Source organism: Dryobates pubescens, chromosome 15, assembly GCF_014839835.1.
Source record: "Dryobates pubescens isolate bDryPub1 chromosome 15, bDryPub1.pri, whole genome shotgun sequence".
Lineage (NCBI taxonomy): Eukaryota > Metazoa > Chordata > Aves > Piciformes > Picidae > Dryobates > Dryobates pubescens.
In genome coordinates this window covers 21,736,912-21,763,055 of record NC_071626.1, presented here as the reverse complement: position 1 = coordinate 21,763,055, position 26,144 = coordinate 21,736,912, and the positions used below count along the sequence as shown (strand labels likewise).

General features: G+C 40.0%; 1 protein-coding gene across 1 annotated transcript in view; it reads left to right on the top strand.

Moving 5' to 3' along the window:
• Positions 1-26,144, top strand: part of PIK3C2G (phosphatidylinositol-4-phosphate 3-kinase catalytic subunit type 2 gamma) — a 227,113-nt gene that overhangs the window by 39,381 nt on the left and 161,588 nt on the right. The window contains exons 7-12 of the mRNA XM_054167841.1: positions 2,759-2,822; positions 2,886-2,888; positions 7,730-7,852; positions 13,706-13,739; positions 18,897-19,092; positions 23,223-23,345. Of these exons, the coding sequence (XP_054023816.1) occupies positions 2,759-2,822; positions 2,886-2,888; positions 7,730-7,852; positions 13,706-13,739; positions 18,897-19,092; positions 23,223-23,345 (543 nt within the window). The remainder of the gene's footprint in view (positions 1-2,758; positions 2,823-2,885; positions 2,889-7,729; positions 7,853-13,705; positions 13,740-18,896; positions 19,093-23,222; positions 23,346-26,144) is intronic.

The window sequence follows — 26,144 nt, the reverse complement described above, 5'->3', positions numbered from 1 at the left end:
TGACTTAGTGATAAGCAGCATTTTATGAAGGAACCTTAGCACTGCTCCACAGTAGGCACTGCTGCCAGGAAACTGAAAAATGAATGCTCTAAGTGTATGCTGTGTACATGTTGTCTTCATCCCATTTAGACCAGCTGGGATCTAAAACTGACTCTCTCAAGTTGTTTGTACTTTTTTCTTCTCTTTTCAAAACTATTGTACCATATTGCCTTGCTAAAAGCTCCAAAAATTTCCTCAGTGTCAAAGAAGCACTGAATGTTCATGGGTTGGATAGCACTGATATATTTATACACCGCTGTCTAAGATACTGTGGTGGTTTGAGCCTTAACTGGGACTTAAGAGCTCAGATGGGGGCCAGGCTGAGAATCCCTCCCCTGCTCCCCACTCCTCTTTCCCAATAGAGAGGAAAGGAATGGAGCAAATCCACCAAGAAATAATTTGGATTCAGCTTGGGAGTAGAGAGGTAAAGAATTTCTTTAAACTATATTTATGTGTGTGTGTGTGTGTGTGTGTGTGTGTGTGTATACATATATATGTAACAATAACAGGTAGGTTTTACAAGGGTAAGGACCAAGGATGGAAATACGAGATACAAAAGCAGTCCTTTGCAAAGGTGTGGGTACAGCAGCGAGGACCATGTGGCAGAGAAGCAGGGGAACCAGTGGCAGTCCTTGTCCAGGCAAAAGGCAGGGGCCCAAGAGAGCTACTGGCTGCAGTGTCCTCCTTTTTATACTTTTTATAGCATTAATAGAGGTATTTTTATCATTGTTGCAAATTGCTGGGTTTGTTGCCTATTAATCATGTGAAGCTATGGCTACTTTATGCAGAAAATTCTCTAGAGTTGAGTAAACTGGTGGGAAATATACAAATATTGCATGACTTATGAAATTGTTCTGAAACCTGCATTTAGACCAAGCATGTTAATAAACATGTTTACCTGTATGCATCAAGGCAAGCTCATATGTCCAGCACTACTTAAGAGCTGGGTAATGCTATGAAAAAAGATACTATGCCTGCAGACTTGGTCAAAGCAGAGTGACAACTTGCATTAGCTATGATTTAATGCGATTACAGGAGGAATTGCCAGACAGCTACTCAACACACAAACTGCTTGGCTAGATAAGGCTAGTGCAGATTAGAAATAAAAAGCTGTAAAGGCAAAACCATCTGTAGAAGGAGCTGGATAGTAGACATCTACAGGGAAATGCACTCTGGTATTAGCACAAGGAAAGCCACCTAGAATTTCTCTGTTCTCTGTGAAGATTTCAGTGCAATGATTCTTTCCTTGTCCTGCCTTACTATATTTATATATAAATGAAAGTCTAACCACATACCATGAAACCTATACTTTGGACTGTAGTTGCAGCTCTAGTCTCTGATTGCTCCTTGAGCCCAGCTCAGATACATGAGACACACAGTTTCTCTGTAAACAATATCCCATTTGCTCTGAGGCAATCAAAGTACTTTTGTCACTTTCAGCTATCAAACTACAATGGGGGGCAAATTCCTTCTGAAGGAAAGTACCTTAATACAAAGAGTCAGGGAAGAAGAAAAAAAGAAAGAAAGAAAGAAGTCAAGGGTAAAATAAATAAACACTTGAGAAAGAATGGGAATTGCAACTTCCACTTTTTCTAAGAAGCATTGCAAATTCAAACTACCATCACGGAAGTAATCTATCCATTTTACCAGTCATTAGACTAGGCAATGTGTGGAAGTAGGAATTAAAGCTTCTGTACCAATTCCTGAGGATTTCATCCTACAGAGTAAATTGTCAAAGGAAAAGAAAGGTGTATTCCTGTGTGCAACAACCTTAACTGTGGTCTCACAAGCACTTTGTTGTTTTGTTCCAGCTGACAAATAAATGACAGCCAGCATTTCACTGTGCTTGAAACATAGAAAATTACACCATTTCTTCTTAAAAGCAAAACTCTGGTTCTGTCTGGAACAGCACTTGGAGACTCTGGTTCTAAACCTGTGAGATTTTCAGCTGAAGCATCAGCTGTGGAGTTCGATCTAGAGAGGTTTTATACTACTGGCCATAACCCTAATTAAGTTAATGAGGTTTTGCTAAGGCACAGCAATTTACCTCTGGCAACTTTGTGGTAACTTCTGTAACATGACTACAGAATGGTTGCATGTCTGCCTACAGAAGTAAAGTAAGTTCCCAGTTTAAGTAATACAATGGAAAAGGCAGATGCTGAAACAGTTTGAGCATGTAAAATTGACAGCTATAAAGTGTTAATGACCTATGCAGCAATGCTGTCCCTTTTTGTAATGTACAGTTTTATCCTTGTGATTTAGTATGAACTTTTGAAACACAGAGGTTTACTAGAGACTGATTCTCTGTACCTTTATTGTGTTCAGTGATTGAGGAAAGATGTACTTAAGTTCATTGCTGTTTAAGATAATATTTAAGCACTTGCTCAGCCTTAAAGAGTAACACAAATGGGATTTGGAGTTCAATAAATACTGCAATAGCAAATCATTTACTGGAGCTCTTTCACTTGGGAAAGCTGTAACCCCAAGGTATAAGCAGAAGATTTTTGCATCCATGCTTTGTGACAAGGACTAGTGAAAGCCTGTGGATTTCCAGGCTTGATTACATGATGCATAAGCACTTGTCCTTATTTTATACCAACATGAAATCACTGTCAACTAAACTATTCCCACTTGATAGAATGTGGTAAAAACACCCAAACCTGTTTTCTTTATCCAATTGTTATTAACTCAATGTTTTCTCTTTTTTTCTGTTTTCCAGACAGAACCTTTTGTCAGTTATTATGAAATATAGAGGTCAAGTGGAATATCTATTGCAAAATGAGGTATTTGCTCTCAGTTCTACAAGAAAAGCATTAACTTCTACTTGAAATGTATCTAATTATTAGCCTGTCTCAAAGGTAATTAAGGAAGAGGTTTAATTAAGATTGTTTTACTTGACTTTGAAAGGATATAAATTCTTAGTGAAACATGGTTTGAGATTAGTATGAAAGTGCTACAAAGCCCTGGAATGGGTTGTCCAGGCAGGTGGTTGAGGCCCCATCCCTGGAGGTGTTTAAGACCAGGCTGGATGAGGCTCTGGCCAGCCTGATCTAGTGTGGGCTCTTCCCTGCACATGGCAGGGGGTTGGAACTAGCTGATCCTTGTGGTCCCTTCCAACCCTGACTGATGCTATGATATTATGCTCTGGCACAGACAGTCTTCTAAAATGGATGAGATTATATTATCTTGGTGCCATAGTTCAGTGGATTAGATGGTGTTGGATGATGGGTTGGACACGATGATCTTGAATGTCCCTTCCAACCTGGTCTGGTCTATTCTATTCTATTCTATTCTATTCTATTCTATTCTATTCTATTCTATTCTATTCTATCCTATTCTATTCTAAAGTTAAAATATCAAAAGCAGCTGTGCCTAAGTGTCAAGGAACATGCAAATAAAACCAAGATTGTTTGGGATAGCAGTACAATATATGGAATTAGTAGAGGTATAATACACTTTATCTGCAAAGTTTGTCCCTGATATTGCAAACCCACAAGCCATATGCTTACATATTTAGGATATATTTTCAAGCATTTGATAGCTTGCAGGATTATGTTTTAAGCAACAAAATTCATAAGAGCTTTAATTCAAAGTGTTATGGGCTGCCAATTGGATGTTGCATGCCTGAAAGAAAAATCTCTGGGGAAATCCTCTCTACTAAATAGTGCTTTAAGGACAAGTGTTTAAATGTATAGTTGAGTAGCAGCTTGGAAGAAATCAAATGGCTACTTGATCTAAATTTCAGGTTATCATGCTAACTGACTTTTTAGGGTCTGGAACTAGAAAGAAAATAAAGGACTGGCAAAAGCCATTGAATACTGATGTAGCATGGAGATATTCTAGCACATCCCTTTCAGGGTTGTAACTCATTATGCTGCTTCCTTTGAGCTATATGTTAAAATGTAACATTAATACTTTGTTTCATATCTGTCACCTGTCATTCAAGTCCAGATTTTAATCTTTCTGGATATTCATGATTCATGAATATTTCTGTTTTGAGTGGTCAGAAAAGATAAAAATGTCTATACCTATATCTAAGTGTATACATACAGACAGACATATACCTTAATAAATATATGGACTCATATGTACATAAGTATATGTGGGTAGCAATATTCTACATACTGTGTAAATATGTAAACACAGTCTCAAGCTGCACCAGGGGAGGTTTAGGCTGGATGTTAGGAAAAAGTTCTTCACAGAAAGAGAATTTGGCCATTGGAATGGGCTGCCCAGGGAGGTGGTAGAGTCACCCTCACTGGAGGTGTTTAGGAAGAGACTGGATGGGGTGATTGGTGCCATGGTTTAGTTGATTAGATGCTGTTGGATGATAGGTTGGACTCGATCTTGGAGACCTTTTCCAACCTGGTTAATTCTTTGATTCTATGATTCTATATGTAGATAAAAGTATTCTACATATTGTGTGTAATCACAGAATTGTCATGGTTGGAAGGGCCCTCAAGGATCACCCAGTTCCAACCCCCCTGCCATGGGCAGGGACACCTCACACTAGATCAGAGCCACATCCAGCCTGGCCTTAAAAACCTCTAGGCTTCTACCACCTCCCTGGGCATCCTGTTCCAGTGTCTCACCACCCTCATGGTGAAGAATTTCTTCCTAACATCCAATCTGAATTTACCCTTTTCTGTTCTGAAAAATACCAATTTAAAAACTGTTGACTCATACCTAGCTACAAAGTAAAAAGGTAGTTTTGATACTGTGTAGGCATTTGCTGAACTTTCCTTTGTGAGCAGCTTCTCAAAGGAGACTATTTAGTGCATAAAATGTGATGCAGTCATAATGATTTGGAAAATTGAGGTCTCTGAGCTCAAATGTGCACATATATTTCTTTGCTGAAGTAGACCCATCAGTGTACTTCTTCATATTCACTTGCAATTTTATGACCTAAAGTAAGATTCCAAATTCAAAGAAATCCATAATCTCAACATTAATGAGGCATCACAGTCCACCCTCTGCAACTGATATTCCTCAGACCCATGATGAAGCACTCTTAAATTTGTGTATGCTAAAGATTTTTACCTTGGGTAAGCAATTACTTGAGATCATTAACTTTTTATGAAGAGAAGACAAGACATTTTTCAAATATTCATGCTATGCAACAAATATGCAGGTGGTACTCTAGAGCTAAATTTCTCTGCATTTTTGGGAGGTTTTTATAACAAAATCTTGTCCACACAGGGATACTCAAAGTTCATATGAATTGCTTAAAAGAGTAAGATTGAGAGTTAAAGACATAGGTTGGATTATCATCTGCATTGATCTGTTTCCATTCAGAGACATCAGAGTGTATTTCAAACACATAATAATTAAAGCTAATATTACTACTTTGCTTTAATAAATGGCTTGAAAAATTATGGAGCTGCAGTGTGGCAAGTTAGGCAGAAAGAAAGCAACAAAATAAGAACTCTTCAGCTGTTCTTTGAATCCTTTTTTACTTATTTTCTCTAACATCTGATTCGACTCCTTTAAGAAAGTTTTAAATTGGGATAATTTTAGTTGCCCCCTATCCAAATGTCACACAGGTTGATTTTCAAAGCCAGAACTCACATCACTGGGAGATTCTTCTGGTTCACCACAATCTGCCCTCAGCACACACTGAACTTTAAGCCACAGGGACTTGCTTAAGTTCCATACCCAGCTATTCCATACTTCCTTAAGCATTCAGCAATATGCTCCTTCAGAGTAGCTACTATATAAATGAAGTCTATGGTGTAGTAGCTTCTATAAAACATTAAGTACTTTGTTAATTAATCTCTAAATGGAATAGTTTGTTATACAGAAATGGATACATTGTTCAATATATCCAACTGTCTTTGTGGGACAGACTATATATTCACATATAAAAATATATGAACTAGGGGGTTTTGGTTAGATTTCTCTTCACTATGTCTACTGCTCCAAAACTGCCCTGCAGGAATGTGACATAAAATCCCCTTGTAATAATAATCTCTATCCACTTGTGGAAAACAAAGAAAAATGCTAAATTAACATATTTTTGCATGTAAAGGAGAACTGTATTTCACAGAATCTCAGAACATTAGGGATTTGGAAGGGACCTCATAAGCATTAAGTCCAACCTCCCTGCCAGAACAGGATTAAACAGAGTAGGTCACACAGGAATGTGTCCAGGTGGGGTTCGAATATCTCCACAGAAAGAGAATCCACAACCTCTCTGGGCAGCCTGTTCCAGTGTTTTGTCACCCTCACAGTGAAAAACTTTTTCCTTATGTTTACATGGAACCTCCATCTTGCACCCATTGCCCCTTGTCTTATCATTGGACATTACTGAGCAGAGCCTGTCCTCCTGACACTCACCCTTCACAGCTTTATAAACATGAAATAGATCACCCCTCAGGCTTCTCTTCTCCAAGCTATAGAGACCCAGCTCCCTTGGTCTTGGCAAAAAGGTGAATCAACATCAGACCAAAGGAGGGTCTGAAGTTCTCAAGTGATCATGGTCAGCCATAGCTTTTTTCTCTTTAGAACCTCTAATATGAAAAGATATACCGCCTTCAATTCCTACCAACCACCCCAAACAACTTACATTGAAAGGAAATTTGACCACCAAATACTTGGGGATATTTTATGCAATTGATTCCTACTTTAGTTCTGCTCAAGGCGGGTAATAAAGAATTTGTAATCTCAATATACTTTTATATTTATTGTATTAGTGAGAGATGGTAACCTCAGTGCAGCCTGCATGTAGACTTTTAAGTTTGAAAATAGAAAACTCATCTGGGTGCAATTTTTCTTTTTCAGGCATGAAATGGATGAGTTAGAGAAATGGTTTTATCAGTCCATAGACATGCTGTAGCACACTAAAAGAAACATTTATCACTACTGAAACATGGAGAATATTTATGGGAGGTCTTCAACTTGTTCACAGAGTGTATTTTAAGGTTTAATGAAGCGATATGACTGTGCAGGAAAGCCATGAATAATTTTATTTATTTTCCTGAGCATAGAATACTTGATATTTGAAAACTGCATTTTCCTTCCTTTAGGAGCTAAACTATGGTTTTTTTTCTTTTTGGCTTGAATTCCCCAAAGTATTTCTGAGATGATTCATCCTGAGACTTTTAAAATATGGTAATGTTTAAAGATTTATAATTAATAGGGTTTAATAGTTTGCTCTCTCTATATATATTGCAAAAAAAAAAAAAGCTAGTTGCGGAAGTATGTAGTCCACAGGTGTCAGATTATGCAGCCTCCCAAAGAGTCACTATTTTTAGGAGGAACATGGCTGGCTGCCAGCTCTCACAGAGATGGGTAGGAGACAATAGTGGGGGAAAATGCACAGTATCATCAAAACCCCATTTGCCTCTCATTTGGGTTCATACTTCCTCAGAAGTCTCATTGCAGTGCTTTTATGCTCACAAAGCTCAGATAAGTCAATGGCTTGCCTCAAAATAAGTCTTAGATACCAATTTTTTGCCACCATTTTTGAGAAGGCCCTTGTTGTGGAAGAAAATTGGACTTCAAGCAAAGTTATGCTACCCTTAGGAAACTTGATCAATAGCAATTTCAGCATAGCTAGACTAATGCATGGTGTGTTTGCAGATAGGATTTTCTACATACTGACTGGCATAAAGGTTGTGGTGTTTCTGATAAAAGGTATGTGACTACTGATTGGTTTGTTCTTTTGTGGTTTTCTCTTGGCTACCAACAGCATGCAGTTGATAATGTGATTGAAGTAGCTAAAACAATCTGCAGCGTCCTCTGTTTCGTGGAAACCAGAGACATTACTGATGCAGTCCAGAAACTTCATGCAGTGCCACTGGTAAAATTACAGGTAAAAAAATGCAAGCTGATGTCCTATTTTTCTTATTAAGACTGAAGCTTGAATGGCTAACACTAATTTTCTGATTGGGGAAGATCATTCTATTATCTTAGTACTTTAGGTAGAGAGATTATAAAAAAGAAAATCCATGTGTGATGGAGGAGCAACAGAAGGCTGTTTCTGTGTTCAACTGAGACACTCATCTTATTCCTATTGGGCATACAAATCACTCCTTTGCCACATCACCTGCTACCAAATCATGCAATTTCATATATTATGTATGGATTGCTAATAATACAACCCTCTTTTCTTCTGGAAACATCACTTAAATTCTGATTTTTTTCAGATAGAAATCTCTCTGCTATTTATGCAGAGAAGGTCGAGCATCATCCAGTCCTGATTTTAGCTTAAAACACTGAAGGGGATTTTTCAGGGGTTACTATATACTTGTGAACTGGGACTTTGGAGGACAGCATCTGTTCCCAGCTTTGTCACTGGATACCTTGGTATGACCTTGGACAAGTCACTGTGACCTGATTTGCACAAGTTCTGAACACCAAAACATTCTTTTGAAGTCAGCATCTTGGAAACCTAGGTGCTCAGCAAATTTGGAAATTGAGCCATTAATCACTTGGATTTAGTCTGGTGTAACTTTAAGTCATTCTAAATTTTTCCAATCCTAGTAAAATCTTGTCATTATTTATCATGAAAAAAAAATTGTTTAGAAGAACAGCCCCAACTGGACAAGATGCTTACATTCCTAGACCATTGCCAGCTTATGAAACTTTTATTCTTTCTCTTTATTGTTGTTTTGGGGTTTTTCTTTTCCCCTTAGGCCATGACTTTTGATGTGTATAAGAATGCCTAGGACAGGAAAGTAAACAATGGGATGACTAGTGTTAACTGAGTTAACTAGTGAGTCTTAGCTAGCAACATGCCTACGTGTCTAGCTGCATAAATAGAATTCATTTAATTATGCCTGATACACACTTTGAGTCTCAGACTACGACTAGGGAAACATAGCACAAGATTTCTTGTGTCACAGGAGTGATATCTTCCAAATTAATTATATACTGTCATACATATACAGTAAATCCCTGCACCATGTTTCTGGAACAGAGGTCACTAGAGAGCAAACATTGCTGCTGCATGGCCCTGGGCAGAGTCAGCTGTGGCCTTCTGAAATTAGCTGTCTCTCTGAAGGCTGGCAGGTATTGTTAAGGACCAAGCTGCAAGAAAAAACATAGGTGCAGGGGTTTTTTTTGCTGTTGCTTAGAGCTGACTAGCTTATTAACCTAAACACCTTCTTTTGGTTCCCTCCTAGGTCATGACTCACTGTAAATCCTGCTCTATAAGAAGTTACCATTCTAGGTGAATTCTTGTATAAATGGGTCTGTGGTAGCACAGATTTTATCTGGCATGTTGATTTAAATAGACATAAGAATATCTTCACTTAAGAAAACTTCCTGTGTACTAGAGGGCAAATTCAGAAGATAAAGAGATAAAAGAAGTAATAAGGGATTCATGTGATCTACTTTTCAGTTAAAACCCAGGTTATCCTGAGAGGCATCAGGCCCATCAGCATCTTCCCCTTGAGGAAAGTATTTTGTCAACCCAGATCTTTCTTAAGAAATAGATAAAGAGCTTGGTCTAGTAAAAACACAGAGAGGACAGTAACAGAACATGGTTTTCTTTAAGAAGGAATTAGAGCAGAAGATATATATTTGGACTAATTTCTTTAAAAGATTTATTTTTGAATCAAGAGAAATTTAGTGTTGTTTTTATTTTCCTCTTTGAGTGTTCAGGTCAGCTCTGTGAACCCAGTGTGTAAACTGCCTCCTGTGACTGGCTTATGTTTACTGAGTATCCGAGTCCATTTTCAGCCTGATCTTCTCAGAATTCCAACAAAGAGATAGGTATAGTGGTCAAAAATCCATGTCATTTCATATTAGTGTGGTCTGTCCTGAGCAGTCAGAAGAACCCATATGTCGTGCCTTGAAGGGATAAAACTCAAAGAGTACAGGTCATCTTTTTCCAGTCTAAAGTTTCTTGTGATGTTCACATTGGCTTCTGCTTCTTTTCTGAGTCACTATCATACAAATACTGTTTTTATTTTAGAGATGAAGTGATAGTTACTAGGCAAATAATTCAATTATGAGCTGAACTATCCTGTTGTACAAACAAGGAAACAAAAAAACCCCATAAGCATACAAAATACCTGCTGTGAGTCTTCCCAGCAGGTCTTCATCATGTGTACAATTTTCAGCTCCATTGTATAGACAGTCTCTAGGTTCTGTTGAGCCAAATGCCATGTACTTCCTTACTCAGAGGGTGTAACATACACTTTCCTTTTTCTGTTCACCTGTTTAAACTAAAAGCTCTTCAGAGCAAGGAATTCCTCCCCTTATCTATATGTACCATCTCTAGCAGAGTAGATTGCTGGTCCTGGCTGTAATCTCCAGAGGCTTAAAATGATAAGTGGTGGTGGTGATGGTAATGATTGTGCTTTCTCATCTGTAATAAGTAAAATGATACTGTTCCTGGATACTCTCTTCTGAATGTTAAGCAGATTTTGCCCTGATTGAACATTTGGTCGCTAGCCTTAAAATATTTTTCTGTCCTAATATTCACATAAGAAGCTGCTTCATATTTTTCTTGGAGAATACTGACTAGATTGTTACTCATTTTTTTAAAGCTTGAAGTTATTGAAGTTTTGTGCCCTTTCAGTCTTGGTTAGCTGAACTGGTGGTTGTCTGTCCCTTGAAGCCTTTCTGTAAAGGCTGTCTATGACCTTGACTGACACCCCTCTCTCCCTTATTCCCTCCTTGGTGAAGCAAACCTGACTAACAATTGACTTCAAACAAATGGCATGGGGGAAAAAAAAGAGGGGGGGGAGTATTAAAAATAAGCTAACCTGTTCCTACACCAGCAAACACCATTGCTGCTAACTCACTTTTAACTCCTTTGAGAAATAAGTGCTAGGACAGTTGATTAGACTTCAGCAATCTAGAAGAAATTCTGGTTTGATTTGATAAAGAGCTTCATCTTTCTCAACAGCAGCTGAACTATAAATGTCATAAACAGAATCAAATATATTTCAGTGTGTTGTGTAACTTGAACCAACTACCTTGTGTGTAGAGCAGTATATGAATATAACAAATAAGATCTTATCTGTACTTACTAAGGTTCATGCAAAGACAATGGGTCAGTTCTCCTGTCTGTATCAATGTATGTACCCAAAATTAGTACTCAGCAGTTGGATGTTTGATGAAGAACCAACTCCTGTAAACCTTTTTTTGAGTTATACTGAGTCTAGGGGCATGTTACGTGAATTCTGGGTACTGGAAAAGTTACTAAATCCTGAAGTCATTAGTGTATCCTGTCAGTCCTCTTGAATTGTTCCTGTTATGTTCATCAGCATAGTACCCTGAGCTCTTCTTGTTAGATAGAAGAGAAGCTTTTCTTCAGGCAAACAAATAAATTACACCACTAGAAAAGTGACATTTTTTAGACTACCTGTTACATCTCAATGCTGTAGCATTGCACATTGTGTGAGGCAGAAATGCCATTAAAACAGAGTTCTAATTGCTTTTCCACCATGGTTTCATGATGCTTTAGTGTAATATATGGGGTGGGTTCGTGTGGAATACTTTTTAATGCGTTCATTTGGCAAACTCTATGTGCACATAATGCTTCAGAGAAACTGCTGCTTACTCTTTCAAATGTGAATTACATAGGGTGCCAGTATGTATTTGTGTGTTTATATATCTGTACTCGTGTTCTTGCATGCTTTAAGGAAAATCTCAATGTGCTTCTATTTAATTCTGGTTTTATGGGAAAAGCAAAACCAAAAAAAACCCAAAACCCACAAAACCAACCAAGAATAAAACTCCCAACCAACCAAATAAAACAACCAAAGAAACTTACTTCCAATCTTTTGTGTTTAGTTACACTACACTTATTATCTCCTTACTGATTCCTCACTGCCAGTGCTGTGTGATCCTGTACTGTGATGCCAGTGATAGTTTCTTCTTAACCGATTGCACTTCTTTACCAATGTGATTCATTCAGTCTCAACCAACCTAACCTTGGGATTTTAAAATCCATTCAGGGGGAACTCTTGGCCTACTCCACAATTAATGTTTTTCATCTCTTTTGTTTTCCTTCCTTTCTTGAAGCAGTTAATAAAAAGTCCTAGGAGATCAAATCCTGCCAGAACAGGCATTAATCCACTGTATACTAAATCAGCTACATTATGTCAAAATTGTGCCATTCCCAAAGGTTGTTTACTCTCCAAAAATTGAGAGAACTGAACAAAGATCTGTTCTTGTTTCTCTCCTTGCATTATAAAGATTGCAGAAACATATTTCTCAGCTTGGAGGTTGCTTTTCCCGCCTCAAGTAAGCATTTGACTTCTTTTCATATTTATCAGACAAATACTGGCAGCTTCACGCTGGGTTTCAGAGGGAGAACATGCATCCAATATTGTATTTCTTATTTCACCTCTGCATGTGTTGTACTTCTTAAGAAGCATCTTGCTGAATACATATGTACTAATATGAAGCATTGTCAAATCCCTGCAAAGGGATTTGTAAATGTAAAAGGGTAGTAAACCCTTCAGGGGCATGGATTCCAGTGGTGCTAGCCACAGGCAATACTGAAACACAGAATTAACTTGCTAGTCTCTCTGGTTAAGATTTGCACCTCAATAACTTATTTCTGTATCACCTTCATACATGTAAGTCTATCAGAGCCAGGCAAAGATGGGGCAGACTGGGCGGCATCAGGTGAAGCTGGTCACCTGTGTTTGCCTTTGAACTGAGGCTGAGTTCCCCCTGCAGCTCTGGGGCTTTGGGTGCCACCCATGCCACCAGGATGTGCAGAACTACCTGCCATGATGTTTTTTAACTCTGTGGATGGGGAGGCACAGACAGTGAAGCCCAGTGTCTGAGAAGCCTGGAGAAACATCTGGATGATGTTAGTTATTAAGCTTAATGACTTAATGGAGCAGCTTTTGTTTTAACCAAAACCCAAACCAAACAAACAAAATCCAAAAACAAACACCCCACCACACAACAACAAAACCCCCCAAACCAACCAAAGGAAAAAAAATATCAAAAACCAGAAAACCAAAACACACACTACCAGAAGAACTCCCCACAACCCAACCAACTAAAGAAAAAAAGACAGACCCATCCTTTCACTGATCACAAGAACCCAGTTCCTACTGACAGCAATGTGATGCGAGAGGCGGGAATCCACATACTGAATTAATGTTAAACATCAAGAGCTGTGTTTAGGCACCAAGGGCATGAACACCCCCAAAATCTTATGCAACTAAATATTTCCTCTTGGCTGTCTCTGGTTATCTATTTTTGCTGATTTGGCACAGGAATGTAGGTGACAGGTAGGCCACTTGAGTAGAGGCTTGGTGCTTCCCAGCTTTGAAAGGGTGCTGAGGCTCTGCCTGTGTGCTCAGTGTGATTGTGGAATTCACATCTGAATAGATAAGGCATGCAAAGAGATGAAGCTGTATTCTTATCTCTGTTATACCAGTGCTGAAGCTGAAAATGTTTATACACCTTGAATGTTGATAAGTGCTTCTTTGTATCTTGACATTCCTAAATGCTGTCAGAAATCAGGACCTGAGTGACTTGTTTGAGATGCTAGCAGAAGCAAGTGAAAGAGCTGAACAAAAGCAGGTCATAGTACTCTGAATCCCAGTGATGTCTTCTGTCATCATAATATTAGGACACATCCTACCTCTTTCTCAACTTATTTTCCGTGAGCACTGCTCCTGGAACTGCTATGACTGCTTTCTGCTCTTTTCTAAGTAACTTTTTACCTCGGGTTTTGTCTTTACAGAGTTCACTTCAGAGAATGGAAACACGACACAAAGGTAAAGTGTTATTTTAACAGCATATTAAATTTAAGTGAGCTAAAAAAATGTAAACATAACAGAATTTCCCAGAACTAATCTGTTAGCATTACTGCAGAGCACCTTGCAGATGGAGAGATGTGCAGGAGTCTGTTCTGTTGTGGGTGTCTGTGCTAGGTTTGCAGAGGGTGCAGCCAGACTGGTGCACAGATTCTGTTCCCCCTTTGGCTGGGTGGTGACGTGCAGCTGGGGGCGCTATGTGGATGTTTTTTTAAGGGCCCTCCATGTGAACATTGAGGTAGCTGGGGTGTGCTGTGGAACATCTGTCTCTCTCTGCTTTGTTAGAGGGGAAAATGGCCTCAGCAGTGCTTTTGTTTTCCTCTTTCTTTTTTCCTGCTGTCTGATTTTTCTCAGTTGCAGTGTGCTCAGAGGGGCAAAAAGGTGAACAAACTAGAACATCACGGCAGCCTTTCAAACACAGAGGTGGTTCACATGCAGGATTCTAAATGCCAGGCTTGTTGTTTCACCATTATTCAACTTCATGATCAGCAAACAAAGAATCAGCAATTATATTTGCAGGCTGCCAGAAAAAGCTAAGCAGCTGGAGGGCCAGGGATGTTGGGCAGAATGCACAGGTTCAGAAGGCAGGAGAAGGTAAATACAGTTTGTAGGATTATTTTCTTCCTTGGATATGATAATTTATCCCACGGTTTTGTGTGGTTTTTTTTAACACTCTTAACAGCAACTAATTGTTGATAATGAAAAGAATTAATAGTTCCTATTCAACAGCTACCTTAGAAACAGCTTCCTTTACACACTGTTCAGAACACTTGTCCAGAAAAGATCTGAAACTTTCCTCTACTGAAAGGTATTTCCAAATTAGGGCTTAATTGAGTTAGCAGCTTCCTCAAGGGAAAAAAATTATTTATTGAATAACAGTAAAGGAATCAGATTTATTCATTTTTTTCCCTCTACTTGTCTCTACCTATTTATTTATGCCAGGAAATGCAGAGGGACCTCGACTGACTGGACAGATGGGCAGAGTCCAACGGGATGGCATTTAAACAAGTCCAAGTGCTGGGTGCTGCACTTTGGCCACGGCAACCCCATGCAGAGCTACAGGCTGGGGTCAGAGTGGCTGGAGAGCTCCCAAACAGAGAGGGACTTGGGGGTGCTGGTTGACAGCCACCTAAACCAGCAGTGTGCCCAGGTGGCCAAGAGGGCCAATGGCATCCTGGCCTGTATTAGGAATAGTGTGGCCAGCAGGAGCAGGGAAGTCATTCTGCCCCTGTACTCTGCATTGGTTAGGCCACACCTTGAGTCCTGTGTCCGGTTCTGGGCCCCTCAGTTTAAGAAGGACATTGAGACTCTTGGACGTGTCCAGAGAAGGGCAACAAGGCTGTGCAGAGGCCTTGAGCACAAGCCCTATGAGGAGAGGCTGAGGGAGCTGGGATTGTTTAGCCTGGAGAAGAGGAGACTCAGGGGTGACCTCATTGCCCTCTACAACTACCTGAAAGGTGGTTGTAGCCAGGAAGGGGTTGGTCTCTTCTCCCAGGCAGCCAGCACTGGGACACAGTCTCAAGCTGTGCCAGGGGAGGTTTAGACTCGAGGCGAGTAGAAAGTTCTCCACTGAGCGAGTTGTTCGTCACTGGAATGTGCTGCCCAGGGAGGTGGTGGAGTCACCATCCCTGGAGGTGTTCAAGAGGGGATTGGACGTGGCACTTGGTGCCATGGTCTAGTCATGAGGTCTGTGGAGACAGGTTGGACTCGATGATCCTTGAGGTCTCTTCCAACCTTTGTGATACTGTGAAATCTTCAACTATGAAAGGCGATGCTTCTTTGCTTGTTCTTGGCACACTCTAGTTTCATAACAATTGGAGAATCCTTTCAGTACTATAATAGTAGAAAATGCAACTTAGCAATTAGTAATCAAGTCAAAATTTACCTGACCATTAGTTGTTCTGTGGAGAAACCTACATTCAAATTTGTTCAAGGTAATCAATTTACAAACTGACCTTTTACATGCAGTGATACACTTTTCACTTTTGTTGTAATGTATGGCATGCCTTGCACGTGCACCAATTAAATAAACTTCTGAAAGCTAGCAAAATACTCACTTAGGCTAATGAGTGCTAGTAGAAAAGTCTAGCTATCATGTGCAGGCTGGTGTTAAGTGCATGTTGGATTAAAACAATGTGTGAAAGCAATGACCAAAACTGATCTGCTGGAACCTAGGCCTGATCCCCCAGAAGCGTGTAGCCATTCTACACATCTTTCCTTTTGGGCTCACAAATGTTTCTCAGTCCCTGTCTTCTCAGTGCTCATCTTTGTGAGAATGCCATGGGTCTCTCATCCATTGACACAGGAACACTAAGCCTGAGAAAAATTTATTATACATTCACCTGCTAAAGCTAGAAGTAAAATCCAACCAGGTGGTGAGTTGTGTATTCCTACTGAAATGACTTCCATTTCCTTTTCCACCTCATTTCCTTCCCCCTCACTTTTTACTTCATTGTGCTTAGCTGGCTAGAATTGCAGGCATGCAAGGGTTTGCAAGCCTGGAAGCAAAAGCAAAGTGAAATTGCCACCTTAGCTCCAATGCTGTCAGTTTTTTTCCAGATCTCTGGGAAGCTAAACCCCACAATTGCAGATGAAGTCACCATTGACAGTCAAGGAGACACACTGCATTTCCCATTTGTGCTGTTCTGTCTCTTATATATGTTTATCTTGAAGGAAACAGGATCAACTTTGAACAGCAGGAGCAACCATCAGTTACTCCAGTTAATAATTCCTTTTTGTTCTCTGGTTTCTCTCTCAAGTGATAGTTATTACCCTGAGTATCATGAGAGGGTTTTCTGTTCTTCATTATAGCTTCTCTCTATGACAAAAAGCTGAAAGATACTGTTGAAATAAAAACCTCACTTAATAATTTGTTTAGAAACTGCTTTAATCTTTCTCTTTAAGTAAAGATTATCAGAGGTCTAATACTAGTCATTCACCATGTTTCTCAAAAGCTGATGAATGAATGCTTATACAGTATCTACAGCCTTGCTACTTCAGGCAAGGATTTCACTGGATCAGACATAATAAGCAGCTTTTGGAATTTGATCAGTAGTTCTCTGGGACCCATTCCAGAAAGTCTAGCATGCACCATGAACTTATGGTATTGAATCAACAGTCCTTACCTACTGAATTGCTGGAGTTCCTGCCTTTTCAAATAAAGACAGAGCTCAGATACCTTGATGATGATCACAGAATCACACAATCACCAAGCTTGGAAGAGACCTTGAAGATCCTCAAGTCCAACCTGTCACCACAGACCTCATGACTAGACCATGGCACCAAGTGCCACATCCAATCCCCTCTTGAACACCTCCAGGGATGGTGACTCCACCACCTTCCTGGGCAGCATGTTCCGATGGCTAACAACTCTCTCAGTGAAGAACTTTCTCCTCGCCTCCAGCCTAAATCTTCCCTGGCACAGCTTGAGACTGTGTCCTCTTGTTCTGGTGCTGGTTGCCTGGGAGAAGAGACCAACCCCTTCCTGGCTACAACCTCCCTTCAGGTAGTTGTAGAGAGCAATGAGGTCTCTCCTGAGCCTCTTCTCCAGGCTAAACAATCCCAGCTCCCTCAGCCTCTCCTCATAGGGCTTGCGTTCCAAACCCCTCACCAAGTTAGCTGCCCTTCACGTTCCAGCAAGTCAACATCCTTCCTAAACTGAGGAGCCCAGAACTGGACACAGGACTCCAGGTGTGGCCTAACCAGTGCAGTGTACAGGGGCAGAATGACCTCCCTGCTCCTGCTGGCCACACTGTTCCTGATACAGGCCAGGATGCCATTGGCCCTCTTGGCTGCCTGGGCACACTGCAGGCTCATGTTCAGCCTACCATTGACCAGTACCCCAGGTCCCTCTCTGCCTGGCTGCTCTCCAGCCAGTCTGACCCCAGCCTGTAGCACTGCATGGGGTTGCTGTGGCCAATGTGCAGAACCTGGTGCTTGGATGTGTTAAATTTCATACCATTGGATTCTGCCCATCTGTCCAGCCTGTCAAGGTCCCTCTGCAAAGTCCCTCTACCCTCCAGCATGTCAAGACCTGCCCCCAGCTTGATCATTCCTGCACCTATCCTGAGTATGAAAAACTGATACAAGCAACTGCCAGGCTTCCTGTTCCTGGAAATTTATTTATTTTTTTGTCAGTAGACACCATTAAACAGCTAATGACTGCTGAACACAGTGACCAGACAAGTTTAGGGAGTATGTCAGGACCTGGAAAAGGTGATGAGAGTGTGTTCTTGATCATGAGTTAGAGGGGAGGAGGAGGGTAAGACAATTTGGGGTACTTCTCCTGGAAGATAAATTGTTCTGATCCTGGAATGATAAAATATAATCTGACACTTCTCTCTCAACCCTTCCTTTGCCTGAGTGCTTATATCCGCTCTCTTCACTTGATAGAGGCTGCTAGGACCAGGGATTTTAATTTACTCTGTCAATCAGGCAATCCCTACCTTCTCCAGAAACACAGAGAGAAGGAAGATGGATAAAAGCCAGTAACCGCAGAGAAAGAAAACTGCAAAGCTGAAGCCATAGGAAAAAGCATAAATAAATGTGATATGAATGAGGGTACAGCCAGCATTTCCTATCTCCATCATTGTGCAATGCTATCACCAATGACCACCTGATTCTGACTATGTCAGATTGTGGCTGCTGTTATATACATTTTAGGAATTGTTTACCTACAGTTACAACAGCTTTATGGTCTTAAAATGTAACCAGTGCCTTTTCTTCATTCTACTGCTGCATTGCCAGTTCCCTTGAACTAAGTAGCTACATAGATGCTGAAATTACAGCATACATAATCAAATTCTTTTCAGGAAAATAATTAACAGTTTAAAATGGCATATCTGAGGCACAGAGTAACTTACTGTAGTTTAAGATGCTTACTTTGAAAATGCCTTAATTTGGAAGCACTGTAATGAAAAACTGTTAATGATACACCAGAAATGAGCTAAGGCTGGTTGCAGAAGCACAGATGGCTAATTGGCTTCAGTTGGTAGGTTATGTCATTTTAATTAAATTTTACTAGGAAGCATCTTAAAACCATAACTGATGGGTTAAGATAAATATGGTTCTTCAAGGATGACCTATTGCTAACCTTTATTTATCTCTCTTTCCTCTCAGCATTAATAGAGGCTGCTGTGACTGAGCTTTCCATGGCCATTTCTTGTCTCATCCATGTTTACAGCAGAAGCTTTGATGCAAATTTCCAGCTTGCCAGCATACCTAAAATCCCTTTGTGTGCAGACATCAGCCTAGATTCCCAGCTCAGCTTCACTGTTTATGCTGCCCATAACATCCCGGAAGCCTGGGTGAACAGGTAGGAAGAAATCCAGTGGGTCTTCACAGGAACAGGTGTTATGTCTTAGGTAATATTTTTCATGGATACTAGCCCACTTCACTGTCTTAGGTGATACTCCTATACTAAGGTTAGAGACTGAGTAAATAGGTGTATCTCCACTGGTTTGCTGGCACAAAGTGCATTTACTTAAGCTTGACTGACAAAGAGACTTCAGGCTCCATAGAGAGATGGAGAATCAAGGAGGTGGACTAGATGGTTGCCCTAGACCAGTGTGGAAGGATGATAATAGAAGCAACATCAGAGCACTGGCCTTCATGGGTATGTGTGCAAATGCTTCTATTACTGACTTGCTCAGCAGGAGGGAGGAAAGGATGTGTGCTGCAGGCAGAGAAAGTTTGAACTGGAACTTTGGTTTCTGCAGTACAAGTAACTGAAAGGGTTGGAAAACAGCTTACCAAGTTAGCAGAGAGGTGCCATTGCTTAACCCCAATCTTAGTTAAGTTTTCTCTGCAGGTTGTGCTCTTGGTGTATTCAAATCACATTACTTAGCTAAGCATGTGCACTGACCATCCTCACAATCAAAATAAGCATAGTTTACAAGTCTAAGTATGCTAAACATATCAGCATAGTGCAGGAAAGGAGGAGACTATTTTAATAAAAAGCTGATTAAACTGTTCTTTTCTGTATTCTTTATTTGATCAAATTAGCTGTCTCTTCAATAAGCTGCTTTTCCCACTCTGCTCAAAATTGGTGTTCTCCTCTTACCACTCCAGTGTGATGAAAGGAGGATAGATGACTACAGCCTGGCAGCATTACTTTTATGGGTCCAGATGCTATTCTCAGTTTTTATTAATACTTTCCCCTTGTTCCCACTTTACTTTGAATACCAAATGACTGATTAAAAGCCAGTGGGATCATTTGCATTCGACTATGAGCAAAAATGTACACTATACATCATTAGCTGTAATTAGAAGGTTAATAAAAATCTGAGAGAATTTGCATTAGTTAAGGTAATAAATACACTAGAAGCACTATCCTGATTTTCAGATGGTTATACCATTCCCACTGCATTTTGCTTCACCAGAAAAAATAGCAAACTGCATATAACCTAAAGGCCACTGATTAATTGAATGCTATGGCCAAGCAAGTGAAAATGACAGTCTATCTTCCTCCTTAATCTCTTTCCAGTCTTTCTAATATTCATAGCATGGACTTCTTAACATGGACTGCCACTCTGACACCTACTTCCCTCAAATTCTTTTGCTAGCTTCTCCACATACTGTCTCTTCTTATTTCTGTACTGCATGAATTCATTCTGGTTGTGTCATGGCTCTCATTTTTCCTTTCCTGAAGGTCATCTTTTATGATCTACTGTATATGATATATATAATCTATATATTATCAATGTTAGAATGTGGACATCCCTCACTGTCTTGCATTGTTTCTTCCTCTGTGCATACCAGTATGTGATAAACAGCTTCTCTTTTAAGTACTTGGAGTAAGAGAACGTGAGTTGTCTTATATTTTACAGAATCATGTTACTGGCCTGTCAATTCTACCTCAAGTTCACTTTTGTGGATTGAGTTTTTCTATATTTATGCACTCCAATTTCTCATTCCTGTCCTCATTAAAAACATATGCACAGAAATTACAATGTGCAGAATAATATTGTAAAACCAATTCCTTCCTAATTGTACTTTCATGCCTTCTTGTTTCTGTTATCAGTTTGTTGTTCTATCTCATTTAAATCCCATATCAAATGTGCCTTATATTTTGCTACTGGCATAATGTTACTAGCTTCATGTTTGGCTGCATTTGTTTCTACAGCCCCCCAAAAATCAGCTTCCTGTCTGTATCTGAGTGATATGAAGTGTTGTTTGCAACACAACTGTAGAGGCATCCATTTGGACTCACAAGGCTGCCTGGGCAAAAATTCTCTACAAAGACCTAAAATGGGTTAAACTGCATGCTGTCTGAACAATGTTTCTGACTTCAGTCAGACTGAAGCATTGTGTCTTTCCTGGATGAGGTCCTTATAGTTTATACAGAAGGAATAAGTCTTTATTTTATTGCGGTACGTTAGTGGAAATCAAGAGTTAATCGGCAGAACCATGAAGAAAAGTCCTCCAAAGGCCAGGAGGTCCCAGGGGAATGGGTAGTTCATCCCAGGATATTGTAATCTGTTATTCTATTCCATTTCCTTGTATTTCTCTGTTTAAGGGAGTGCACAGCCAGATATCTCTCTCTCTTTTCTCCAGTTGGAAAGTGCACGCTCTTATCTTACGGTTTGTGGGGGAGAGTGTTTCTCAGCCTTGGCTAGCAGGGAATTTCCAGCTACGCCACAGGGCCTGTTGAAGTCTGTGGTAGGCCTGAGTTGCAGGGGGTTGAAGGGGGCAGTTTGGCTGAGGCAGAGTGGGGTGGAGGTTTCTGGAAGGTTTTGTTCTAGTAGGCCTAAATGTATTCCTTTTAATTGAATGCCTTTTGTATACATTTGAAAATAGAATTTCCATTTAAACTCCCAATCCGGCATGGAGCATTTTTATTTTACTCCTTGGAAAAAGGGGATGGGATGGGATAGGATAGGATAGCATAGGGATAGGATAGGATAGGATAGGATAGGATAGGATAGGATAGGATAGGATAGGATAGGATAGGATAGGATAGGATAGGATAGGATAGCATTAACCAGGTTGTAAAAGACCTTTGAGATCATCAAGTCCAACCTATCACCCAACACCATCTAAGCAACTAAACCATGGCACCAAGCACCCCATCCAGTCTCTTTTTACACACCTCTGGTGGAGGTGACTCCACCACCTCCCTGGGCAGCACATTGCAATGGCCAATCTCTCTTTCTGGGAAGAATTTCTTCCTAACATCCAGCCTAAACCTCCCCTGGCACAGCTTGAGACTGTGTCCTCTTGTTCTGGTGCTGGTTGCCTGGAAGAAGAGACCAACCCCCTCCTGGATACAACCTCCCTTCAGGCAGTTGCAGACAGCAAGAAGGTGTCCCTGAGCCTCCTTTTCTCCAGGCCAAGTATCACAATATCACAGTATCACCAAGGTTGGAAGAGACCTCGAGGATCGTCGGGCCCAACCTGTCACCACAGACCTCATGACTAGACCATGGCACCAAGTAACCCCAGCTCCCTCAGCCTGTTCTCTTGCCCTGGGCAGTTTGTGGCTCAAAACTATGACATTTTATGTATCGATACTTCCATCTGAGTGACAATGCTCAATCTTTCGATTTTTATTAACACCTTTCATTTCCTGCACTATCCTCTAACTCTTGGTAACATTTAGCCTGTAGAGGAAAGGTGCCACATTTAAGAGCAGAAGCATTTCTTACCTTTGTAAGATTTTTTTTTCCCTTTGAATTGATATCTCGTAGCTACTACAGATTTCATCATTTTCTTTAACTTTAAATATATAAATAAATGAGAGAACGACACCAAAAGTGTATCCGCTGCAATCATTATAACAATTACTATAATGTTCTGCAAGAGATTACCCATCATTCTTAAGCCAAAGCCAGGCACCTTCAGTCTGCAAACGCTTCAGATTTCCTGTTCAGATTTGATATGATTTCCCATGTTCATCATTATTTTACATAGTGTGGCCTAAAGCTGAGAGTGGCAGGAAGATCTGGAATTTACCATTTAAGAACATCAGTCAATTACACCTCTATTTTACCTGAAATTTTGTAAGATTTCAGTAAGCAGGATGTGAAAGCAGCAGATAGCCCCAGACCTGAATTATACAATGAAGCTGGTGTGGCTGAGGAGTGCCAGGATAAAGGACTTAATGCTTCTGCTGTAATAAATGTGTGTATTGTTTTAAGGACCAATCTGCCTTTTTTTTAACAGATTGAGAAATGGGCATCCAAACTTCTCTTGAATCTAATAATGAAAAAATCAGTTAGTCTAGATTAGGATCTAGATGCTCTAAGTACTGTTCTTGAACTCCAAAATTAAAACCCCAAGCAACCCAAAATAAACACACACATGATTATGAGATTTATTATGCTGATTCTTTTTTGCATGTAAGGATAGAACTTCACCACATTCAGAAAGGTTAACCCCCAGTTTACTGTGCTGTCAGTGGTAAAACTAATCTTTTTTATTGTTTTATTTTTCCCCATTCTGTAGCTACAAAGTTTTCTCATTTTCCTCTTCACTAACTTATGCTGGAAAAACAATATGTCAAGTGAAGATCTGCAAAAAAATACCAGTAAGAAGATCTTTCTTTTTCCTGACTGACTGGAATGAGAAGTAAGTTTTGGTCTGTTTGATATGTATTTGTCTGAAGGATTTTACTTATTGAATATTTATTCCTTTATCGGATCTTCTGAGTAACTGAAAGTCTGCAGAATTCATAGAAACTTAGGGAGATGTGTGTGAGAACGGAGTGGAATAGCCATTGGCATTGGACTTTCCTTTTCATATTTTGGTTATCTGTCTATTTTCACTCTCATAGTAAAGACTGGGTTGCCCCAGAACTCTTCTTCATGGAGGACTCTTATAATATTGGGCCTTTGCCCTTTGAAACAATCTGTCTAACTTTATCTAACACCTGTGAATAGTACCTTCTCAGTGAGTAGCTTCCCTGTTCTTCTCAACCACAGCTGAAATTGTTCACCCACAGCATGCCTTGTTTTTGGCTACTGTTCCATCTCCTTTCTTCTTGTTAGTCATCCTTTTGGCTGAGCCTCATGCAGTCAGAAAGGACAATTCCAGCTCAGTACGCTCAGATGTGCATTAATCAAAGTTCTTTAAAGCATTATAGATGCTCTGCCCTGGTGAGGCCACATATGGAATGTTTTGTCCAGTTCTGGGCCTCTCAGTTCAAGGAGGACCTCAGGGAACTGCTTGAAAGAGTCCAGCTCAGAGCCACAAAAATGATTAAGGGAGTAGAACATCTTCCTTAGGAGGCCAGACTGAGGGAGCTGTGGCTGTTGAGTTTGGAGAAGAGGAGACTGAGGGGTGACCTCAGTGATGTTTATAAATATGTAAAGGGTGAGGGCCAAGAGGATGGAGTCAGGCTCTGCTTGGTGATGCCCAATGACAGGACAAGGGGCACTGGGTGGAAGCTGAGGCATAGGAAGTTCCATGTAAACATGAGGAAGAATTTTTCCCTGTGAGAGTGAGGGAACACTAGAACAAGCTGCCCATGGGGCTTGTGGAGTGTCCCTCTCTGGAGATATTCAAAACCTGCCTGGATGCATTTCTGTGTGACCTGGCATGGGTGATCCTGCTCTGGCAGGGGGGTTGGAGTAGATGATCTTTCAAGGTCCCTTCCAGCCCCTAACATTCTGTGATTCTATGATATTCTCCTTCTCTATGTATCACATACCACTGCAATGGAAGTTTTGGCCCTCTCTAGCTCATGCTGTAATTCTTGGGACGTCTAACTCTTGTCAAAGTTACCCAGTTCTTTTTCTGCTGGTGTACATCGGGTAGTGCTATATATTGCATCCTAGGCAATGTCTGGCAAGCCTTTGCTTAGTGCAGTGAGGATATTGTGAGTTTTTTTTCATTGCTCAGAGTTCACAAGGAGTGTTAACAATTATCAGTATTAGAAAATGCATGTCTCAGTTTCTTAGTTTTGTCTCTACACAGCCTTAACAATGCCTCAAAGTGTAACTTAGTCGAACACTTTATGCAACATGGGCAGGGTTCTTGGCCTATACATGAAAAAGAGAATGAGCTAGCTATAGCATATAGAACAGTTTCCTAATAATTGTTTCTACTTATGAGTGATGAAGAGGGCATGAGACAAAGAAAGCATAGTAGAAAGCTATAAATAGAGACGTGTGGGAAGACGGTTGAGAATTGCGTCTCAGTTCTGCTCATCAGGAGTGAGCAATTGCTGTCTTGGTTCATTATTCAAAGACAGAAGTATGCAAATCTGAATAATTTTCAGATGTTTAGGACTGACATCTGAAATTTTGACATTGATGATAATTTGGGGTACTTGAAAATTTCAGCTGAAAACCATCTACTTTCTTTCAGTGGTTCCCTTGAGCATTCAGGGAAACTTTTCAGAAACTGGTAGAACTTTGATGGATTTGGAATTAGGAGCAAAATCTCATGCTAATTTTACCTTATACTGTTACTTTATTTCTTCTATCCATAATCCTTGTTTTTCAGGCTACTATACTTTAAAAATACCTATTTCTATGTGTTTACTTATTGCTTAATTGCTAAAAATTGCTGAGAGTTGCATTGTTTCACAGAGTCATAGAATCAATAAGGTTGGAAAAGACTTCAAAGATCATCAAGTCCAACCTGTCACCCAACAGCTCATGACTGTTATACCATGGCTTCAAGTGCCACGTCCAATCCCTTTTTGAACACCTCCAGGGACAGTGACTCCACCACCTCCCTGGACAGCCCAATCCAATGGCTAACAACTCTCTTTTAAGAGGATGTGCACTCAACATCACTGACAAGTTATCCAGATCTTAGTCTTGGTATATACAACAAAAAAGTATTCACCCCAAACTTCAGAATAACTTTCTTTATCATTCTTGATGGCATCCTGCTCCTCATTTTCATCTAGGCTTGAAAATAATCCAAAGTATAATGAGCAAAATATATTTTCATGGGATTCTCAGGTATTAATGAACATGGTGTATAATTGACATCCACCTTCTCCATTCATTAATTTACCAGGGTTCAGTTTAAAAGAAGTTGGGTAGCATGCTCCAAGACAAGCTTAAATTTCCCCTGGTGCAGTTTGAGACTGTGTTCTACCAGTCTAGATTGAACACCTGAAAATTAAATGGAATCTGCATTATTTATACTTATTTTCTACCTTGTTTTCTTAACCTCAAGTTTATGTGGATCTTTTGTTTTCTTAATGCTTATGTTGTCCATGCAGAACAATTCTTTTAGCCTTTAGCTTCTTTTACTGATTTTGTTTATACAGAGAAATGCAATTCACGTTCATATTCTACTTGAGAAATTTTAATTTGCACTGAATATACATGGGAAAAGCTAGAAAAGCACCATCCACCTTAAACATTCCTTTCAGGAAAAATATGTACTTGCACATGTCTGGGTAGGTAC